At 43.4% G+C, this 17,412-nt stretch overlaps 2 protein-coding genes across 8 annotated transcripts in view; one reads left to right on the forward strand and one right to left on the reverse strand.

Annotated features, from left to right (window-relative positions):
• Prdm4 (PR/SET domain 4) overlaps positions 1 to 2,106 on the reverse strand; it is a 28,324-nt gene extending 26,218 nt beyond the window's left edge. For 2 of the 7 annotated variants that reach the window (XR_012450982.1, XM_020183373.2), the window contains exons 1-2: positions 1,840 to 1,992; positions 1,335 to 1,673 (exon numbers count right to left, since the gene is read on the reverse strand). Coding sequence is in view for 3 of the 7 variants with exons in the window: in XM_020183373.2 (XP_020038962.1) it covers positions 1,335 to 1,423 (89 nt within the window). In the remaining 4 variants the exon portion in view is untranslated. The other 5 variants (XM_074084308.1, XM_020183374.2, XM_020183375.2 and 2 more) reach the window with 5 other exon arrangements.
• Positions 2,107 to 11,127: 9,021 nt separating this feature from the next.
• On the forward strand, positions 11,128 to 13,534 carry Ascl4 (achaete-scute family bHLH transcription factor 4). The gene has a single exon (XM_074084311.1). It carries the CDS (start codon positions 11,735 to 11,737, stop codon positions 12,254 to 12,256), a length of 522 nt encoding a protein of 173 aa, XP_073940412.1. The 5' UTR covers positions 11,128 to 11,734; the 3' UTR covers positions 12,257 to 13,534.
• Positions 13,535 to 17,412: the final 3,878 nt, after the last annotated feature.

Genomic DNA, 17,412 nt, shown 5'->3' on the forward strand with positions numbered 1-17,412 from the left:
TGTCAATTTCCATTCTGAAAACTTCTGAACATTAACCTAATGTACCTAATTTCAAGAGAAAAATCAAAATGGTGTTTTGTTCAAACTAGTTCAAACCAGAGTTCAATGCCAGAGGCTCAGCAGATTTCTGCTTTACTGTGAGTCACTAAAATGTGATGACCTCAGCAGTCAAAAACCAAAGGTAACTAGCATCCAGCAGAGAGAAAGCAGAGGGAGGGAATGTACACGATGATCCTCATTTCAAAGTGCAATTCTAGTCTAGCTACCTTTCGTATACCAGACTTTAAGAAGCAATCTTGGAAGAAGGGCTGAAGTCAAGATACTAAGCTCTCCCCCTCCCTACTCATTTCCTACAGTTGACCTGCTTCTACTCAACCTATGTAACCATCTGCTGGATACTGAGCTCACACCTTTTCCTTAGAATGACATAGAAGCAGATGGTCTGCAAAATGAAACGAACAGTCTCAATCATTTCAATCAATTTGTGTTTTATCTTCTTCATTCTAAACAGAGCCTCTGAAAGGATTCTGGAGGGGAAAAAAAAAACCCAGCAAAATAAACTATGTCTTTGATCTGCTTCTGGACTGCACTGGCATGGTACCTTAAAAGTACCATCACAAGATAGGTGTGGTGGTGCACCCCTGTAATCCCAGCACTTGGGAAGCTGAGTTAGGGAGTTCCAGGCCAGCCTGGGCTACATACTTAGCCTCTGTATCAAAAAGCAAATACAAACAGATGCAGTGGCTCACATCTGTGATCTAGCTTATCAGGAGGTGGAAATCGGGAGGATCTAGACTCAGGGCCAACCTGGGCAAAAGGTTATCACGACTCCAACTCAACCAATAAAATCTAAGCATGGTGGCACGTGCCTATCACTTCAGCTACCCAGGAAGCATAAATAGGAGGATCACGGTCCAGACCAGCAGGGGATAAAAGGAGACCCTATCTCAAAAATAACCAACGCAAAAAGGGCTGGCAGTGTGGCAGTGCAAGGCCCTGAGTTCAAACCTCAGTACAACCACCAAAAAAAAAAAAAAAAGACTTTAAACATCAGGATAAAGCTTGCAGAATTAAGGACTCAATAACCCCCCGCAATCCCTGCCATTCCGTAACCAGCAAAACTGAAGGTAAAGCCATATGACACAGAAGCACGCTATCTAGATTTAGAGACTAAACGCTCAGATAACTCAAAAGACACAGAAGGAAGACGTCAGTTAAGCCAACAAGAAATGGGTGGCTACTTGGAGCAACTACTCACACTTGGACCTTCCAGCCGATATTAGTTTCTGGATTTTTTGTTCCCTTTGGGGCACAAATCTATTTGCAAATCACACCTGTAATCTTCCCAGTGGCACCCGAAACGATCATTCGCCAGATGTTTTCCCAAGCCGTCACCTGCGCCCACCTCCCAGTCGGGATGCATCTGCTCAGGGCCCAGCGTCAGAGAAAGGGGCGCTCAGGTGACGGGGAACCGGCATCGGGGTGTGCGTTCCAGGTCACGTGCTACAGCATCTTGCTCACAACCACTGCACAACCGCGGCCGCTCGTTTTCGGGGCCGCCCAACTTCTCCCGTGGGCCGGTGGCCGCGCACCCCGCCAGGGATGGGGCATGCTGGGGGACACCCGCTCGGCCTCTCCTCCAGCAGCTTCCGGGGAGAAGAAGGGTGCTCAACCTGGAGTAGGGAGGACAACAGCGGTCACCGAACACTGGGGGGGACGCAGCCCGCGTGCCCTCGCCACCCGAGCGCCTCCGAAGCGCTGCCAAGGCGCCTGCCCGCCCTCCCGCTGACCAAGGAGTCAGCAGGCCGCCCACGCCCGCCCGGCCCGCGCGCAGCCCACCTGCCAGCCGCGAAGGGCTCGCGCGCCTGCCCCGCTGTTTTGTTCCTCATCCGGGCAGTGCTGGCCCCGGACGCCCTCCCCGACCCCGCGCCCCCGGGGGGGTGGGGGCAGCTCCCCTAACGTTTTCCGCCCGACCCCGCCGGGCCCCGCCGCCTCCTCAGGGTCGCACCCTCCGCGGCGCGTTTCCGGCTCCTCAGCCACTCTGGGCGCCCGCGCCCCGCCCCCGTGCGTGCGCCCCTCCCTACCGCGGCCCGATAGCGGCGCCCCGGCACCTCCTTGTCCTTTCCCCAACCCAGGCCCCTTCTGCGCTTGCGCACGGCGCGCAGGGTGGAGGGGGCGCCCTCTCCACCCAGGCCGGAGGAGGTGGAACGCGAAAGGCTCCGCCCAGAGCGCCGCGAGTCAAGCCAATCGAGTCGAGCGCCGAGCGATGGGGCCGCAGTTGCTAGGCGACCAGTGCTGCGGTGCACGCTGGGGGTGCGTTCTGAATCGTCCAAGTGTAGCCGACTCGAGGGTTCGGTCTTCGTGGCACGCTCCTAATAGGGAAGCCATAAATAATTTAGGCCAGAGAGTTGGCATTATGGCCCAGGAGGAACCGGGACTCTATCCTGAATATTTTTCACTGCATGTTACATTTGAAGGTGGTCCGACTTGTTCAAATTTCCCTCCTCTTCTCTCTTTGCCCTTCGTTCCATATTGCATGCCAGGCACGACGCTTAAAAACGCTAGCGCTGCTAAGAAGGCTTTAAGGGGTGATGGTCCCGAGCTCTTGAGGAGTGGACTTTGAAACTCCACCACACTGCACCAGCAGATCTAGGAATTCCCCTTTCATCCTCAAGACATTTATCGAATTACATCTCAAGAACAAAAGTACAGAATAAGACACGAGTCCTGGCCCTGAGCAGTTTGCAGTTTAGTGGGACCGGTGAATTTTGAAAATTCAATCTGATGTGAAAGCGTAGAGGCAAGCACGGCATTGTGGAGCAGAACCAGGAGTGGTGTCCACTCCTATGGTGTTTTCCTTGGTCGATTTCTCCTAAGGAGAAAGCACATTCCAAGTGGGGGACTTACCACCTAACTTTCGCAGGCCACGTTGGTTTTGCTGTCTTGTTGACAACAGTGAGGAATCTAAACCATACCACAAGTGGGAGACGGTATTCCCTGAAACGCCGCTTCAACCAGGAGCTTAAAGAATGATGATGTGTTTTGTCAGCGGCTACACACTTACATTCTGATCTGGGTTTCGTGTCTATTCTTTTTGAACAAAGTTGTTAAGTGCACAGGTGTATGTAAAAATCAGATCACATCAACAGAAAAGCAGAAATGCTATACTTATGTAAGAAAAAACACAAAACAAAGTGATGAACTATTTAAAAATTGACAAATTGAAGTTCTTCAAAATTAAGACATCTGGTTTGGAAAAGATACTTCCACAAAATGAAAGTCAAAGCCAGAGGCTGGGAGAAAATATTTTCAAAACAAATATCTGAAGAAGGATTTATATTTGCACATATAAAGAACCTTTTCAAGTCAATACTAAGAGCAACGATTTCTTTTTTTTTTTTACTTCCCCCCCCAAACCGTGGCTTACATTTTCTTTTTTTGTTTGTTTGTTTGTTTGTTTGGTGGTAATGGGATTTGAAATCAGCACCTTGTGCTTGCTAGGCAGGTGCTCTACCACTTGAGCCACTCCACCAGCTTGAGCAACAATTTCAGTAAAGAAGATATATGGGTGGCAATAAGGCCCAAGAAAAGATGTATCCAGTATCATTAGTATTAAGGACATCCAGTCAAAGCACAGGGAAGAACATTACACGCCTATTAGAATGGCTTACATTAAATTGAACCAGAGAGGTGTAGGTACAAATATGGAATAACTTTGCTGGGGGGAGTGCACACAGCCACTTTAGTAAGTCACTTCTTAATTTCTTTTACTGTGGGTACTTAGACCCACAGAAATAAAAACATATGTATAAAGAAATGTACACACATGTTCATAGCAGTTTTCTTTTTGATAGTCCATAACTGAAAGCAACCCAAATTCCATCACTTGGTTTGTGGATAATTACAGTGTATTCCTTGCAGGGGAATTCTCCACCATGATGAAAAGACCAAGCCTTAAAATGCATGGATGGATCTCAAAGCCTTACTATGCCAAGTGAAAGACACTGGTCACAAAAGACTCCATGTTATATGAATCCATTTATGTGAAATTCTAGAAAAAGTAAAACTCCCATAGTTTGTCTGTTACTATAAACAGAAAGTGATTGTTAGGAGTTGGGAGTGAATGAGAGGATAAGATAGCCTACAAAGGGACATAAAGGAATTTTTAGGGATATTGGAAATAGTCTTGATTGTGATGGTGGTTACACAATTGTATACATTAGTTAAAACTAATCAAGCTGGGCACCTGTGGCTCACACCTGTAGTTCTAGTTACTTGGAAAGCTGAAGATCAAGAGGATGTAGATTTGAGGTCAGTCTGGGCAAATAGTTTGAGAGACCCCCATCTCCAAAACAACCACAGCAAAACATACTGGAGGCGTGTCTCAAGTGGTAGAGCACCTGCTTTGCGAGCAGTTCTTCCCACTCCCCCCCAAAAAATAATCAAATAGTAAACTTCAAATTGGTAAGTTTTATTACATGTAAAAATACCTCAAAAAGCTGATTAAATAAATGTCAGGATCATCAAAATTTCAAATATTCCAACCCCACTCCCCAGACTAAATAAGGTCCATTGTCTGGTGTCTCATGTACCTATCAGTACCATAATTACTTGTTTAATTTTTTTATCTTGCAAATAGATTTTACATTTTGAGGACAAGTTCCTTGTCTGTCTATTTACGTAGTCGATACCTGACATATATTACCTGGTCAAAAAAACATTTGATGACAGAATGTAGGCCAAGCTGGTGTGATCTGAAGCTATTCACATTGATTCACACAGCTGTTTACTTGGCAATGTGTGGCAAAATGTGTGCTCAAAGATTGCCTTGGCTGCTGATTTAGGGTGCCTTACCCCTTCAAGGAGACCCCACAGTGCCATCAAGACAACAGAACAATGGGAGACTCACTGACTAACCAGAAAAATAGAAATGAAGAATGTCACCCTCCAATTATTAGAAAGACTGAAATAAAGATGTAGGTTCAACCAAAGATAGACCTTAACTAAGGCATCCAGATAACAACCATTAGTATTTTTTCCTGGATGGCAAAGACAGATGGAGAGAGAAAAATCACCTTTACACATTACCATTCAGCACTGAAGACAAGGACCGCCCGTGGGTAAACTTGGTCTAGATTGGGCTGATCAAAATATCTTTCAATTGACCTTAATTAAAGCTTCAAATTCTGTTCCTAATCTCTCATGGTAAGAAGGGTCTGGAAATAATGACATTTGACATGGGTCAACCTGTCCTTTATTGGGATATAATTTATTAACTGACTCATTTCTTGATTTGTTTTCACTAAGGCATAAGAAGTCTAGAGATTGACTATGCAACATATATTTGTTGAGTGTCTGTTATGTGCCAGACATAGCTGTACACACTGGGGATACAGCAGTGAACAAAACAGGCAAAAACTTACAGTTGCTGATTGAGCTTACAGTATAATGGAGGAAACTAGACAATAAAAAAATAAATAATTAAATGCCATGAAAAAAGTATATCTGGAAAAGTGGACAGAAAATGCTCAGAGGTAAGAGCTGCAATGTTGAATAGAGTAGACAGAAGTCATTTAAAAGATGACATTTGAATAAAAGAAGGGGAGAGAGTGACCCATGGGGATGTCTAGATAATGTTTTGGCCACAGAGAAGGGTAAAGGTACTGATGCAGGAGAAGGCCATTGCTGAAAATATTCGTAGCAAACTGGGAAGATTTCCTTAATCTGATTAAGAATAACCACCTCATTAACGCTTCCTCATTAAAATAGGAGGATGCTGGCTGCCCTGGCTATCACTGCTACTTGTTGGCATTGGATTGGAGAGCTTAGGTCATAAAATTCAGTATGAAAAAGAAATCTGTTACATTAGCAAGGCAAAAATAAGATTCACTATCCATAGAAAATATGGCTATAGGTTAAGACATCCTGGAAAATTATTCATCTTTAAAAAAAAACAAACCTACCCAAACTATCTTGAATGGGTGTTGTTTCACCTATGTATACATTTGTTCAAAACACATTGAACTACACACGTCAAAACTGTGCATGTAACTATATGTATATTTTACCTTCAGTGAGAAACATTAAATGGCTGGGACAGGAGGATCAAGAGTTCAAGACCAGCCTGAGATTTTTATTTATTTATTTATTTACTTTTTGGAGACTTGTCTTAAAGCAAAAACAAAACAAAAGAAAACATTAAGACTAAAAAGCGAGATCAGTGAAATGAATGGATAAAAAATTAATATGAAATAAACCAGTGACTTTGAATAACAGAAAACAATCCTATTTATAATGGTGACCACATCTAGGAAACATCTTGAAATAAACATAAACACACAAGATCTACGTGAAGAAAGCTATAAAACTTATTAAAACACAAAAAGACTTGACTCAATGATTTCTACTGAGTTCATATATGGAATGATGCAATGTTTTAAAAAGCCAGTTCTCTCCAAATTAATCTTTATATTCAACGTAATCCCAATTAGAGTCCAAAGTGGTGTTATTGGGTTTTTCCCTCATAGATATTAAAAATGCATGTTGCCTTCTTTGTTCTTCTTTTCTGAATTTGGGCATCCTTGCAGGTGAATTTCAGGGTCAACCATCCATATTCAAGCCTTGATTTGTTGCCTTTTTCTAATTCATACCAAGGTGTCAAATAGACAAAGAAGGCCTTGTAAAACTTGTGATTGGAGAAGGTCTCCTCAAACAACAGAGAAAAGACAAAAGCCTTAGAAAAGAACTAATATATTTGACCACTTCAAATATCTGGGCTGGAGATTGTAGCTTAATGATAGAGTCCTTGCCTAGCATCCATAAGGCCCTGGATTCAATCCCCAGAACTACCCCCACACACACCAAAAAAAACCTTTAAATTTCTACAAGACCAAAGTCTACATAGACAAGATAAAAATTCAAGTAGCAAGTGAGAGAAACAGAAAAAAAAACAGTAATAAATTGTATCTAAATGTTTATGGTTCTTTATATGTTGCTGTACATTATGATATTTTAACTAGAATGCAAGAGCTTGGGTGAACGATCTGTCAAGCTTCCCTTCTGCATGACAACTGACCTTCAATTAACCTTCTGCTGTCCATTCCTCTGGAACCCTGAAAAAGGTAGATGGCCCCTAATGTCATTAGGCAACCTCACTCACATTAAAGCAATTTCTTGGTAAATTATATCTAGCCTGACAACTATAAGTACCTAATGGGGAATAGAGCTATGGCTTCCCTGCCTGTGGAGACTCTTTAATTGAGCCTTTGGGGTCTCTGGAGCTATGCTCGTGGAGTGGCTATAAGAAATACTAGCTCCTAAAGGGTAGGAGTTGTCTAAGTCAGGGCAGCTGCCACACCTGTCTGATGTGAGTCTTGTTTTCCTTGCACTTGAGTTGCAAGGAAACACTTGGCTGCAGTGGGGAAGTGAGAGCCTCTGTGTGGACCGCTACATAGATTAGCACAAGGATTCCTGGGAAGGTGGAAAGCCTCTGTCCCACACTGTCATTTCTCACCTTCATCCTTCCAAGTGATTTTTTTTTTGAGACATGGTCTCACTACATAGTCCAGGCTGAACTAGAACTCTAGATTCTTCTGTCTCAGTTTCCTGAGAGCTGAGATTGCAGATATGCACCACCACACCCAGGTTCTTTCAAAGAACCTGATGATGCCAAATTTGTTCAATGATAGTCTCTGTTTTTAAGATGATGACTTTATTATTTATTTTTGTGGTACTGGAATTTGAACTCAGGGCCTCACACTTGCCAGCCAGGTGCTCTTACCACTTGAGCTATGCCTTCAGTCCATTCCAGGAAAATCTTCTGAATCCAGGGGTTTAGCTGTACTTGGTGGTACATGGTAATACAGATAGATAGTTAATATTTGAGTTACATGTAATTGAATAGAATCATGTTGAAGGATCAATTTGAGATTTACTTCACTATACCTTCGAGAAATCTCATTCTAGCCAAAGGTCATTATATTTGAGTCCCTGTACTCTTTCTGATAGCTGATGCAAATTCTATGCACAAGGCCATCTCTGTGCCATAAACCCAAATCTGTAATGTAACATCAAATATTTCACAAGAAAAGCCAATGGAAATCTCTTTACCTCTCATGGTCCAAGCAGACAAAGAGGGACCTGGATGTCAGGGGCAGATGTTTTCTGTCCAGGGATACCTAAGGTGTCCCTAGGAAGACCTTCAAATCTGTTGAATGTGACTTTTAGTCAACTCTTTCCCCTTTCATGAGCAGATCCAAATGGGACTACACTAACCCAGACCCAGGTGCTCTTGGTGGCTTAGCACAGCTATAACTTGACCCAGCCAATCTTGTATGGGACAGGTTTAAGTTGGAGAGAACATGGGTCAAGTCTGACTGAGGACTGGGATTTGACTATTTTTATTATTATAGAATTAATTTTGTTCAAGTCCTGTGCATATTTCTTCCTTAGAGACAGAATTTATAAAGAGCCAGAAAACCTAGCTCAATGGCTTTAAGTGATAATGATAAATCTGATGGTTTGATTCAGAGCAAACTAATAAGAGTTTTCTCTTATTATTTTAAACTTCACTAGATTAAAAATACAAAATATATGCTGTTTGTAACAAGTTAAACAGTAAAAGAGAGCTATAAAGAAAAATGATCACTCCTCCATCCTCAATCCCATCCTTTTTAGGTAAGCAATAGCAAAAAAAAATTGTACACGTCTTTCCACATCATTCTGTTTTGAACAAATACATTAAAACATGTATATCACCTGGAGTGGTGGTACACATCTGTAATCCCAGCACTCAGGAGGCTGAGGCAAGAGGATAGCAAGTCCAAAGCCAACGTGGAGTACATAGTGTGAGAATCAATTAAAGTCAGGTCTTTTCTGTCAAAGGAGTTAATTTATAATTATCACTGTGTAGATGCCAGCTAACTGTTGCCTACATGCTTTGTGAAAGATTGCTTGACCTTGCAAGGTTCTTGTGGTCAAAGCGTTGTTTATCACCAAGTGTCCTGATCTCAAACTGCTTGTTTAAAGATAAATATTGCACAAAAAAATTTTCTTGTTCTCCCTGCTTCAAGGTTCTGCTTACTCCATGTGCTCCCTTTTCCAAGTAGCCAATAACGAAGATTATGAACCAAACCCGTCCATCAGGGTGCATGAGAGATAAAAACTAAGCAGACTTCCCACTGAGTGTGCTCACCTGCCTGACCCTGGTGGCCTTGCCCATCAGCTTTCTAGCACATGTCTGATTTGTAATTGTGGCAGCACCCCGATATTTCTAAAACATAGTGAGACCCTGTCTCAAAAAATATATCATGTAGAATTGTTTTATGTTTGTGCTACAAATATTACTCTGAAATATGCTTTATTTATTTAATGTTTTTGCTTAACACATGAAGGATATTTCTGCAACTTCTTATATAGCTCTGTAGAGCCTATCCATTATTTTTAGTAACAGTATAATATTCTAAAAGTATCAACCAAATATTCTAAAAGTATCAACCATTTTCTTATGAATGAACATTCAGGTTGTTTTTTTCTTTCCTTTTTTTAAAATTACTACAAACAGTGCAATAAATATTACTGTAAAACTCTATACTGGTGCACTTACTTTTGAAACTTTGTAGAGATCTCTGGATCAAAGGATAGGTGATGTACAGTATTCATTTTAATAGTTTCCTCCACAAAGTTTGCAGCAATCTATGCCCCTACCCCCTCCTCAAATCCCCCCCTGGACTGGTTGTTAGCAGTCTAATTTTTGCCAATCTGAGAATGAAAAAACGTAACTTAACTGTTCTCTTTTCTCCATTTCATTTTATTCTTCACTAAGTAGACAGGGTTCTTTTGAAACACAAATCTTTCTATGTCACCTCCCTTTTTAAATGTCTTGTTTTCTTGTCACTCTTAGGCTGAAAGTCAAAATCTTTGACACAGTCAGAAAGCACCTGTGGTCTCATATCTCACTTACCTGACTCTCTGCCAGGAAGAGCTTTCTCAAATCACGAAAAAATGATGACATTACAAAATCATGATACATATTGTTTGCAAGAACAAGTATTGTAGGGAGCTCCACCTTTCAAAATGTGACTAACTTATGCCTGAAAGGAATAATTATTTCCATTTTATTTGCCTTGATGGAAGTGTTTTTCCAGTTGCTCCGGGCAGCTCATTTAGAGTACACAGGGAAGTACAGGACTTGTCAAAAGACATGTCAGGGCGACACCTTGGCTCCCAAGGAATAGACAGAAAAAAAAGAAGGGCTGATTGTAAATGTAGGGGGTTTTTGCTTCTCTCAGTTTTAAGTTAGACTTTTAAAGTAGAAGATGCCTTTAATGTGCTGGTTTGCGGAACAGCAAATCTGATTTTCAATGTGATAACACATTCTTTGACATTAACCAGTACAGTTAGGTTTTTAATGACACTTTCATCTTCAAAGCCCTTTGCCAACACAGATGGATTAATTATTCATTTTTTAGTTGTTTGTTAAAAAGACAAGTCTTCAAAGCCAGGTCCCTCCTCCTTGGAACTGGGGGTCTCCTTTTTTCAAACGTTGCTTTCCTGTTCTCCAGGGAGAAAATAAATTGTATTATTTTAGAGAGAAGACTATAATGGGAAAACTCTTGGTATATGGAAAGGTAATGTCCTTCTCTCCTGGGTGGGATTAGGAGAGGTCGGGAAGTAGGACTGAGGTGGTGTTTACAGTAAGCATTGTGAGAAATACCTGGCTAAAAGTGTTTGTTGCTGTTCAGTCTTTTGATGTGCTCTTTAAAAGTAGTATCCAGACCTAAAGGGCCCTGCGTTAAGTCTACCTTGGAACATAATCTGTGGATTCTTAAATTTGTTTCTAAATTGTACATATTTTTCTTGTTTCCCTCAAAAAGTGTATCTAATTGGGTTGTTTTTTTATTTGGTCTGTCAGTTTACTTATTTATTATTTATTTATTTTTGTTCATATGTGCATACAAATGTTTGGGTTATTTCTCCCCCCTTCCTCCCGCCCCCTCCCTTTCTAATTGGGTTTTTAAAAAAGATTTGATTCTCGAGAAGAAAACCTGGCGCTTCCCTGGGGGCCCTCCTTGACTTGACACATGTTCTAACCACAAGAGAGCAGTCTTCCCTTTGATGCGCGCCTCCCTCCACCTCCCCAGAAATGAAAGAGCAAGTGTAAGTTTGCAAACACTCTAAAAGCTCTTTCTATTAGACCTGGACGCAGGAAACCACAAAGGGCAGTCAAGTTGTGATTTTCAAGGAGAAAGCCTCGAGTGAACTCTCGCTCCGCAGCTAGGAGATCTGTAGGTTCTCAAATCTTAAAGATTCCCAGGCGCCTTGAACCTCTTCTCTCTTTGCTAGCCAGACCGATGGATTACAACAATTGAACAGTTTTGGTGGCTTTGGAAGATTTCCTGTTTGGGGTGCTCTCATATATCCAGCTAGAGGACCGAGTAGAGGAAATCCCTTTATCTTTTGACATAAGAGGACCGGAGGGGAAGACGGGCTTTCAAGCGTGGATGAGGAAGAGCCTACATCCTATATTTTTGTCTACCAGATCGAGACGTGCAATGAACTTGGGAAACCATGCAAAGTTTCCTTGAAGCCAGTCCTGGAAGCTCGCTTTGGGACGCGGCCAACTGCGGTCCCAAGCAGTCTGGATGGACCAGCATGTCCGCGACCAAGATTTGCAGTCTCATCTTCTGTTGAGAGATTCGTCTTTTGGGTGAGCCCTCGGCTTGCTTCTCGTCGGATGATGGAGAAACGGAAGCAGGAGGGACTGCTGACCGTGTCCCACCCGCTGCGCACGGCGCCCTTGGGCACGCCGGGGAGCCTGGCCCGAGTCCCCTCGAGGGATCCGATCAAGGTCCCGCTGCGCCTGGACGCCGCAGGCTGGGAGCGCGCGCACCGGGGCGGCGAGCGGAGACGGCCGTGGCCGCCGCGGCCGCTGCACGGCGCCTTCGAGCCCGCCTTCCTCCGCCAGCGCAACGAGCGCGAGCGGCAGCGCGTGCGCTGCGTGAACGAGGGCTACGCGCGCCTCCGAGACCACCTGCCGCGCGAGCTGGCGGGCAAGCGCCTGAGCAAGGTGGAGACCCTCCGCGCCGCCATCGGCTACATCGGCCACCTGCAGGAGCTGCTGGAGCGCCACGCGCGCGCGCACGACCGCCCGGCCCGCGCCACCCCGCAGCGCAGGGCCGACTGCAACAGCGACGGCGAGTCCAAGGCGTCCTCGGCGCCCTCGCCCTGCAGCGAGCCCGAGGACGCGACCGGCTAGCGGGCGCCCGACCTGCCCCGAGGCTTGGCGCGCCTCCGTGGCCGCGGCCTAAGGAAGATCCTTGCCCGAGGGGCTTTGCATTTTTCATCGGGTTTCTTCTCTAAGCCTCAATTTTCGGAAAAAAGAAATGAGTGCTTTAGGGGGGAAAGGGGTGTTTGATATTTTGGTGGGTCACTCCCTGCCTTGCACTCTAGTTAGCAACTTGTACTCCTTTTTTTTTCAGTAGTGCTGGGGTCTGAACTCAGGGCTTCATGCTTGCTACGCAGGTGCTCTACCACTTGAGCCACTCCACTAGCCCTTTTTTGTTTTGGGTATTTTCGAAAAAGGGTCTCACGAACTATTCCCTTCTCTCCCCCGCAGGCCTCGAAACGCTATCCTCTTGAACTCAGCCTCCCAAGTAGTAAGGATTACAGGCATGAAACCTTTTTTCCTTTATGTGCTTTACCGCTTAAGCCACGCCCCCAACCCTTTTTACTATGGTTATTTTGGGGATAGGGGCTCGTGCTTTTGCCTTGGTTGGCCTGGAAAAGCAATCCTCCCGACCTCCTGGGATGACAGACATAAGCCACTGTGCTGAACCAAGGAAAACTCTTTAATTGTACTTCAAGATTCTGAGCACCTCTAAATACGATTGTTCTGAAAACTCAAAGGGCGGTGGCAACTGGAATTTCCCCACACTTAGTGATTTGGGTAAATTATATACATGAAAATTACACCTTAACCCGAAAAGAATGTAACCACACAGCACACACGTGTGCACAGGCGCACACACTGCGGGCTTTAAGATGAGAGGAACTCATGCATCCCTTCCTTTGGGAGTTGTGTTAGAAATCTAATTGACACCGCGCTGTGGGTGAAGGTGGCTAAGCTGACAGCACTTGCTGCTGTCTATGAATCATGGGATAGAGGAGACTTTCTATGTTCGACACATCCTAGGTGGTGGACGTTTGGTTTTCCACTTGGAAACTTTGTAGTATTTAGCAGGTAATAAAATGTGTTAGTGTTAATGGCCTCTTTGGAAGAGAACCCAGATTTGTATGACAACCTCTTCTCTCAGTTGTTTTTGTCCACAGTTTTCATTTCCCTTTTCTTTGCCTTCCCCTTTGCACTTCTCATTCTACCTAACCTTTGGTTAAAGTGACATTGTCTTTAAAACTAAAAAGGAAATCAACAGGTTGGGGGCATAGCTCACTAGGTAGAACACCTGCCTAACAAGCTGGGGGCCCTGAGTTCAAACCCCAGTGTCACCAAGAAATACAAAAATAAAATAAAATATAAAGGAAATTTATTTCGTGCCTTTTGATGGTTGAACTGGGTGGGAGAAGGGATGTGGGATGAAGGGGACGGGTGCACTCGAAGTTTTGATCCTGAAGGCCTCTATGTAAATTGAAATCATCCAGTGAATTTGGCTGCATTACCAGCCCTTTAAAAATATTTAATTAATCCTGGTCATTTTTTTCCCTGAGAAACAATTAGGAATTCAGTAGATAAGTTTAGGTGCTTGTTGACATAAGAAAATAAACTTTCTAAAGTTGCTGAATTTCTTTCTCCCTGGGTGTAGCTTTGGTAAGGGGAGTGTGTGGGAGTGGGGACAAGGGACATGAGTGACCACTTTCCAAGTTTTTCCCTTAATTCCTTAAGGGCTCTTCAAGTGCGTCAACTAAGGGACAGTATTCTTCAGTGAGTATCTTCTACCTGACAGGACTTCGGTCGTGTGCTTTTTACATTCTGTCTTATTTAATTCTCATGAATTTGTGGGGTGGGCATTACACATATTTTGCAGCTAAAAAATTACAAAGCTCAAAGAGGTTATATACCTTGACCCAGTGTTGCTAGGACTGGTTGAGTTGAGACTTAATCCTAAATCTATCTGATCCCACAGCCCAGGATTTTTTTTTTTTCTGGTTTTCTTTTTGGTGGTACTGGAGTTTGAACTCAGGGCTTCCAACTTTCTAGGCAGGCTCTCTACTACTTGAGTCTCAGCCCTTTTTGCTGTTGTTATTTTTCAAATAGGTTTTTTGCTTTTTGACTGGGCTAGCCTCTGACTGTGATCCTTCTACTTATGCCTCCTATATGGCTGGGATTACAGTTGTGAGTCAACATGCCCAGCCCCCCAGGATTCTTTCTCCTGTACTGTGCTGTCTTTCACTGTCACTGGCTAGCCAGGTGACCCAGCACATGTGACTTGCCCTGTCTGCTACTGTCCTCATTGCTGCTATTTCCCAGGAGATGTGGAAATGAAAGGCTGTGGTCCCATTGCCCAGAAATGATAACTTAGTGTTATTTGGAGAAAGTCCTGTGCTATTTCTTATTTGCGTGGAGAGTAAAGCCTGGTTAAGAATAACTTGTATGAGGAGGTAGTGGGATTTCTTCAGTGTTTCAAAATGGCAGAATAACCACCTCCTATCAGGATTTTGCCTTCTTTGGTATGGTTCTAGAAGACATGACCTAGTCACTGGAATGCTGAATCCATGTTAAAACATGTAACTGCTCTCACTCACAACAGTGACACTTACAACACGATTCTGTTCCTTTGGGCTGCACAGAGATGCCGTGCAATGTTTCACAACCGAATTTTTCCTTTTTCAAAAGAACCGGGGTTTTGGGGGTTAATTTAGCTATTTTTTTCTTATGCATTACTCAGTTAAGTCACCACCAACTCCTCTGTTTTGGTCTCCAGGCAGGTTGTTATTCCAAATGGGGGCTGCAGAGGATCAAGACTAAGGGAGGTGTATTTACTAATTAGGACAAAATGAGAAAACATCTGGTTACCTTCCAGGATGAGTTGGAAGGAGAAGGTCATCAGTCAGTTCACTGGGAACTTTAAGGTGGTTTTGTTTGAAGCTCTGTTGAGAACAAGGAAAGATTTGGGGAAATGCTTTGGAAAAATAAGAATAAAATCCTCTCTCAATCATACAACCTCTTTTTTTTTTTCTTTTTTTCTTTTTTTTTTTTTTGATGGGGCTGGGGTTTGAACTCAGGGCTTCACATTTGCAAAGCAGGCACTCTACCACTTGAGCCACACCTCCAGTCCCATACAACCTTTTCAGAGAAAGAGAAAAAAAAAAAGTCAGGCAGATTTTCTGGAACCTTCCTGATGACTGGAAAAGCACAACCCAGGAATGAGAACTTTTTTAAATGTTTGATTTTTCCCTTTCCTGTGATAAACCCTTCATTAACCCATAGAACAGTTGGCTTTCAAAAAGAACATGAATTCCCAGCAAGTTTTGTGGAATCAGTGGAGTGCAGGTTGAAATATTCATGAAAGAAGATTTTCCCAACTTGATTCTTTGTTTGCCACCTGACCCAAACATATCCTTTGGTTATACTTCATTGCTTTCAGAATACTCCTTGGGATTCATAACCCTGAGTAACTGCCATGACACTCCATTCCTGAGTGCAGAGAAGGAGGACCTGGGACAGAGTGTGCGCTGGCCTTGGGATTGGATCTCACTGACTCGGTGACTGTGGGCAAGTCCCTGACTTCTGTAGTCTCGGTTCTCTATGCTGAAATATGTGGAGATTGGATTGCGTAGTCTTTTAATTGCTTCCGGCTCCCAAATGCCATTCATCTGACATGTGCAAAGCCTTCACTGGGGTAATAGGCATGTCCACTTCCTGCCACGTAGCACAGTGGTTTTCAATCCCTGTGTCTCTGGTTTCCCACTAGAATGATCCAGCCTTGGAGCTAGCTCTAGCCTACTGTTTTTCTAAGTCCTAGTTGCTGTTACCATGCCTGTTTTTGGTTTTTTTTAAAGCAAGCTTTATAATTTTTTTTTGTTGTTGTTGAATGGAGCTTTAAGAATCTTACAAACTAGTGAGAAAACACACCCAATTCACCCCAATGTGAGGAAAATGGCAATAAGTAGTAAAGTGCTGTCCAAAATGAAAAATGCTATGAGAATACCGATAAAAGAGGAGTTTGTGTCGGCTTCAGGTGAGCAGAGAACAAGGAGAAAAGGACTTTGGGGCTGCAGCATTTGTCAGGGGTAGAATGAGAACTACAGAGGGCATTAGGGAAACGAGGAGGCAGGAAGTAGACTGGAGAATGGAGGCTGAGTAACAGGCGACTAGAAATGACAAGGTTCCAGAAGGCATCAAAACCCATGATTAAAAAAACTGGAGCTTTTTTTTTACCCAATAAAGAACTATTGAAAGAAGCATCGTGCATATGTATTTTGGAGAAGGGTGAACTGCTCAGTGCTGCAGTAAGGATCCCTCTTTTATAATGGCGGGAAGCATCAGGCCAATGGGATATTTCACTAATTTAAAGGAAATGAGGCCAAGGCTTAAACTAAGGCACTGCAAATGGGAAGGAGGGAGGGATTGAGAGACAATGTGGAGTAGAACTGACTGGTCTCAGTGGCTCAGAGTTTGGGTTGGGGGATGAGAAAGAGGAGAAATTTGAAGACCACCCTAGTGAATTCCCATCGACTGAAATCAGAATGACAAGCAGATTTAAAAGGCAAACATCTTGTTTTGGAGATGATGAGTCTACAGTACTGATAGGCCACTTACTCACATCCACAAGAAAGTGGAAATGCTAATGTCAGGGTCAGAGGGAAGCCATGCGTGGCTGTAGATTGAGACCCAGTCACGTCCAGGTAGTAATAGGTGTAGATGAGCTCTCCAAGGGAGAATATTCTTTTTTATTTTGATTTTTTTTTTGGTAGTACTGGCCCTCACACTTGGTAGACAGGCATTCTATTGCTTGAGCACTCCGCCATCCCTAGAAGGGAAAATATTGATGAGAGAAAGAGGAAAAAGCCAGGCAGGCCTAGATTAAAAGAAAGGTCTTTAAAGACCTTTCTGCTCCAAGAAGCAGGAGCCAGGGAAGTTAGAAGGAGAGCCAGAACTCGTGTGAGATCACAGCAATTAAAGCAGGATATAATTTTATATGAGGAAGGGAGCAGTTGATAGCATCATATGAATCAGAGGTGTCAGGTAGTTTAAGCGTGAGGGAAACTCATTGAGTTGAGCCATTAAAAGATCAACAGAGACCTTCTTAAGTGCCCAAAAGGCTGAGTGTCTTAAAGAATAAATGGGAATTAAGAAGTAGAAATAAACTTGAAGGTTGATCTTTTAGGATACTTGGTGATAAAGACCTGGAACGACATGATAGGGACCCAGGTGGAGGGAAAAAATAGTATACCAGG

This window comes from Castor canadensis, chromosome 8, assembly GCF_047511655.1.
Source record: "Castor canadensis chromosome 8, mCasCan1.hap1v2, whole genome shotgun sequence".
NCBI lineage: Eukaryota > Metazoa > Chordata > Mammalia > Rodentia > Castoridae > Castor > Castor canadensis.

Coding starts and splice junctions, on each gene's coding strand:
- Ascl4 (XM_074084311.1), top strand. CDS start 11,735: ATGATGGAGAAACGGAAGCAGGAGGGACTGCTGACCGTGTCCCACCCG.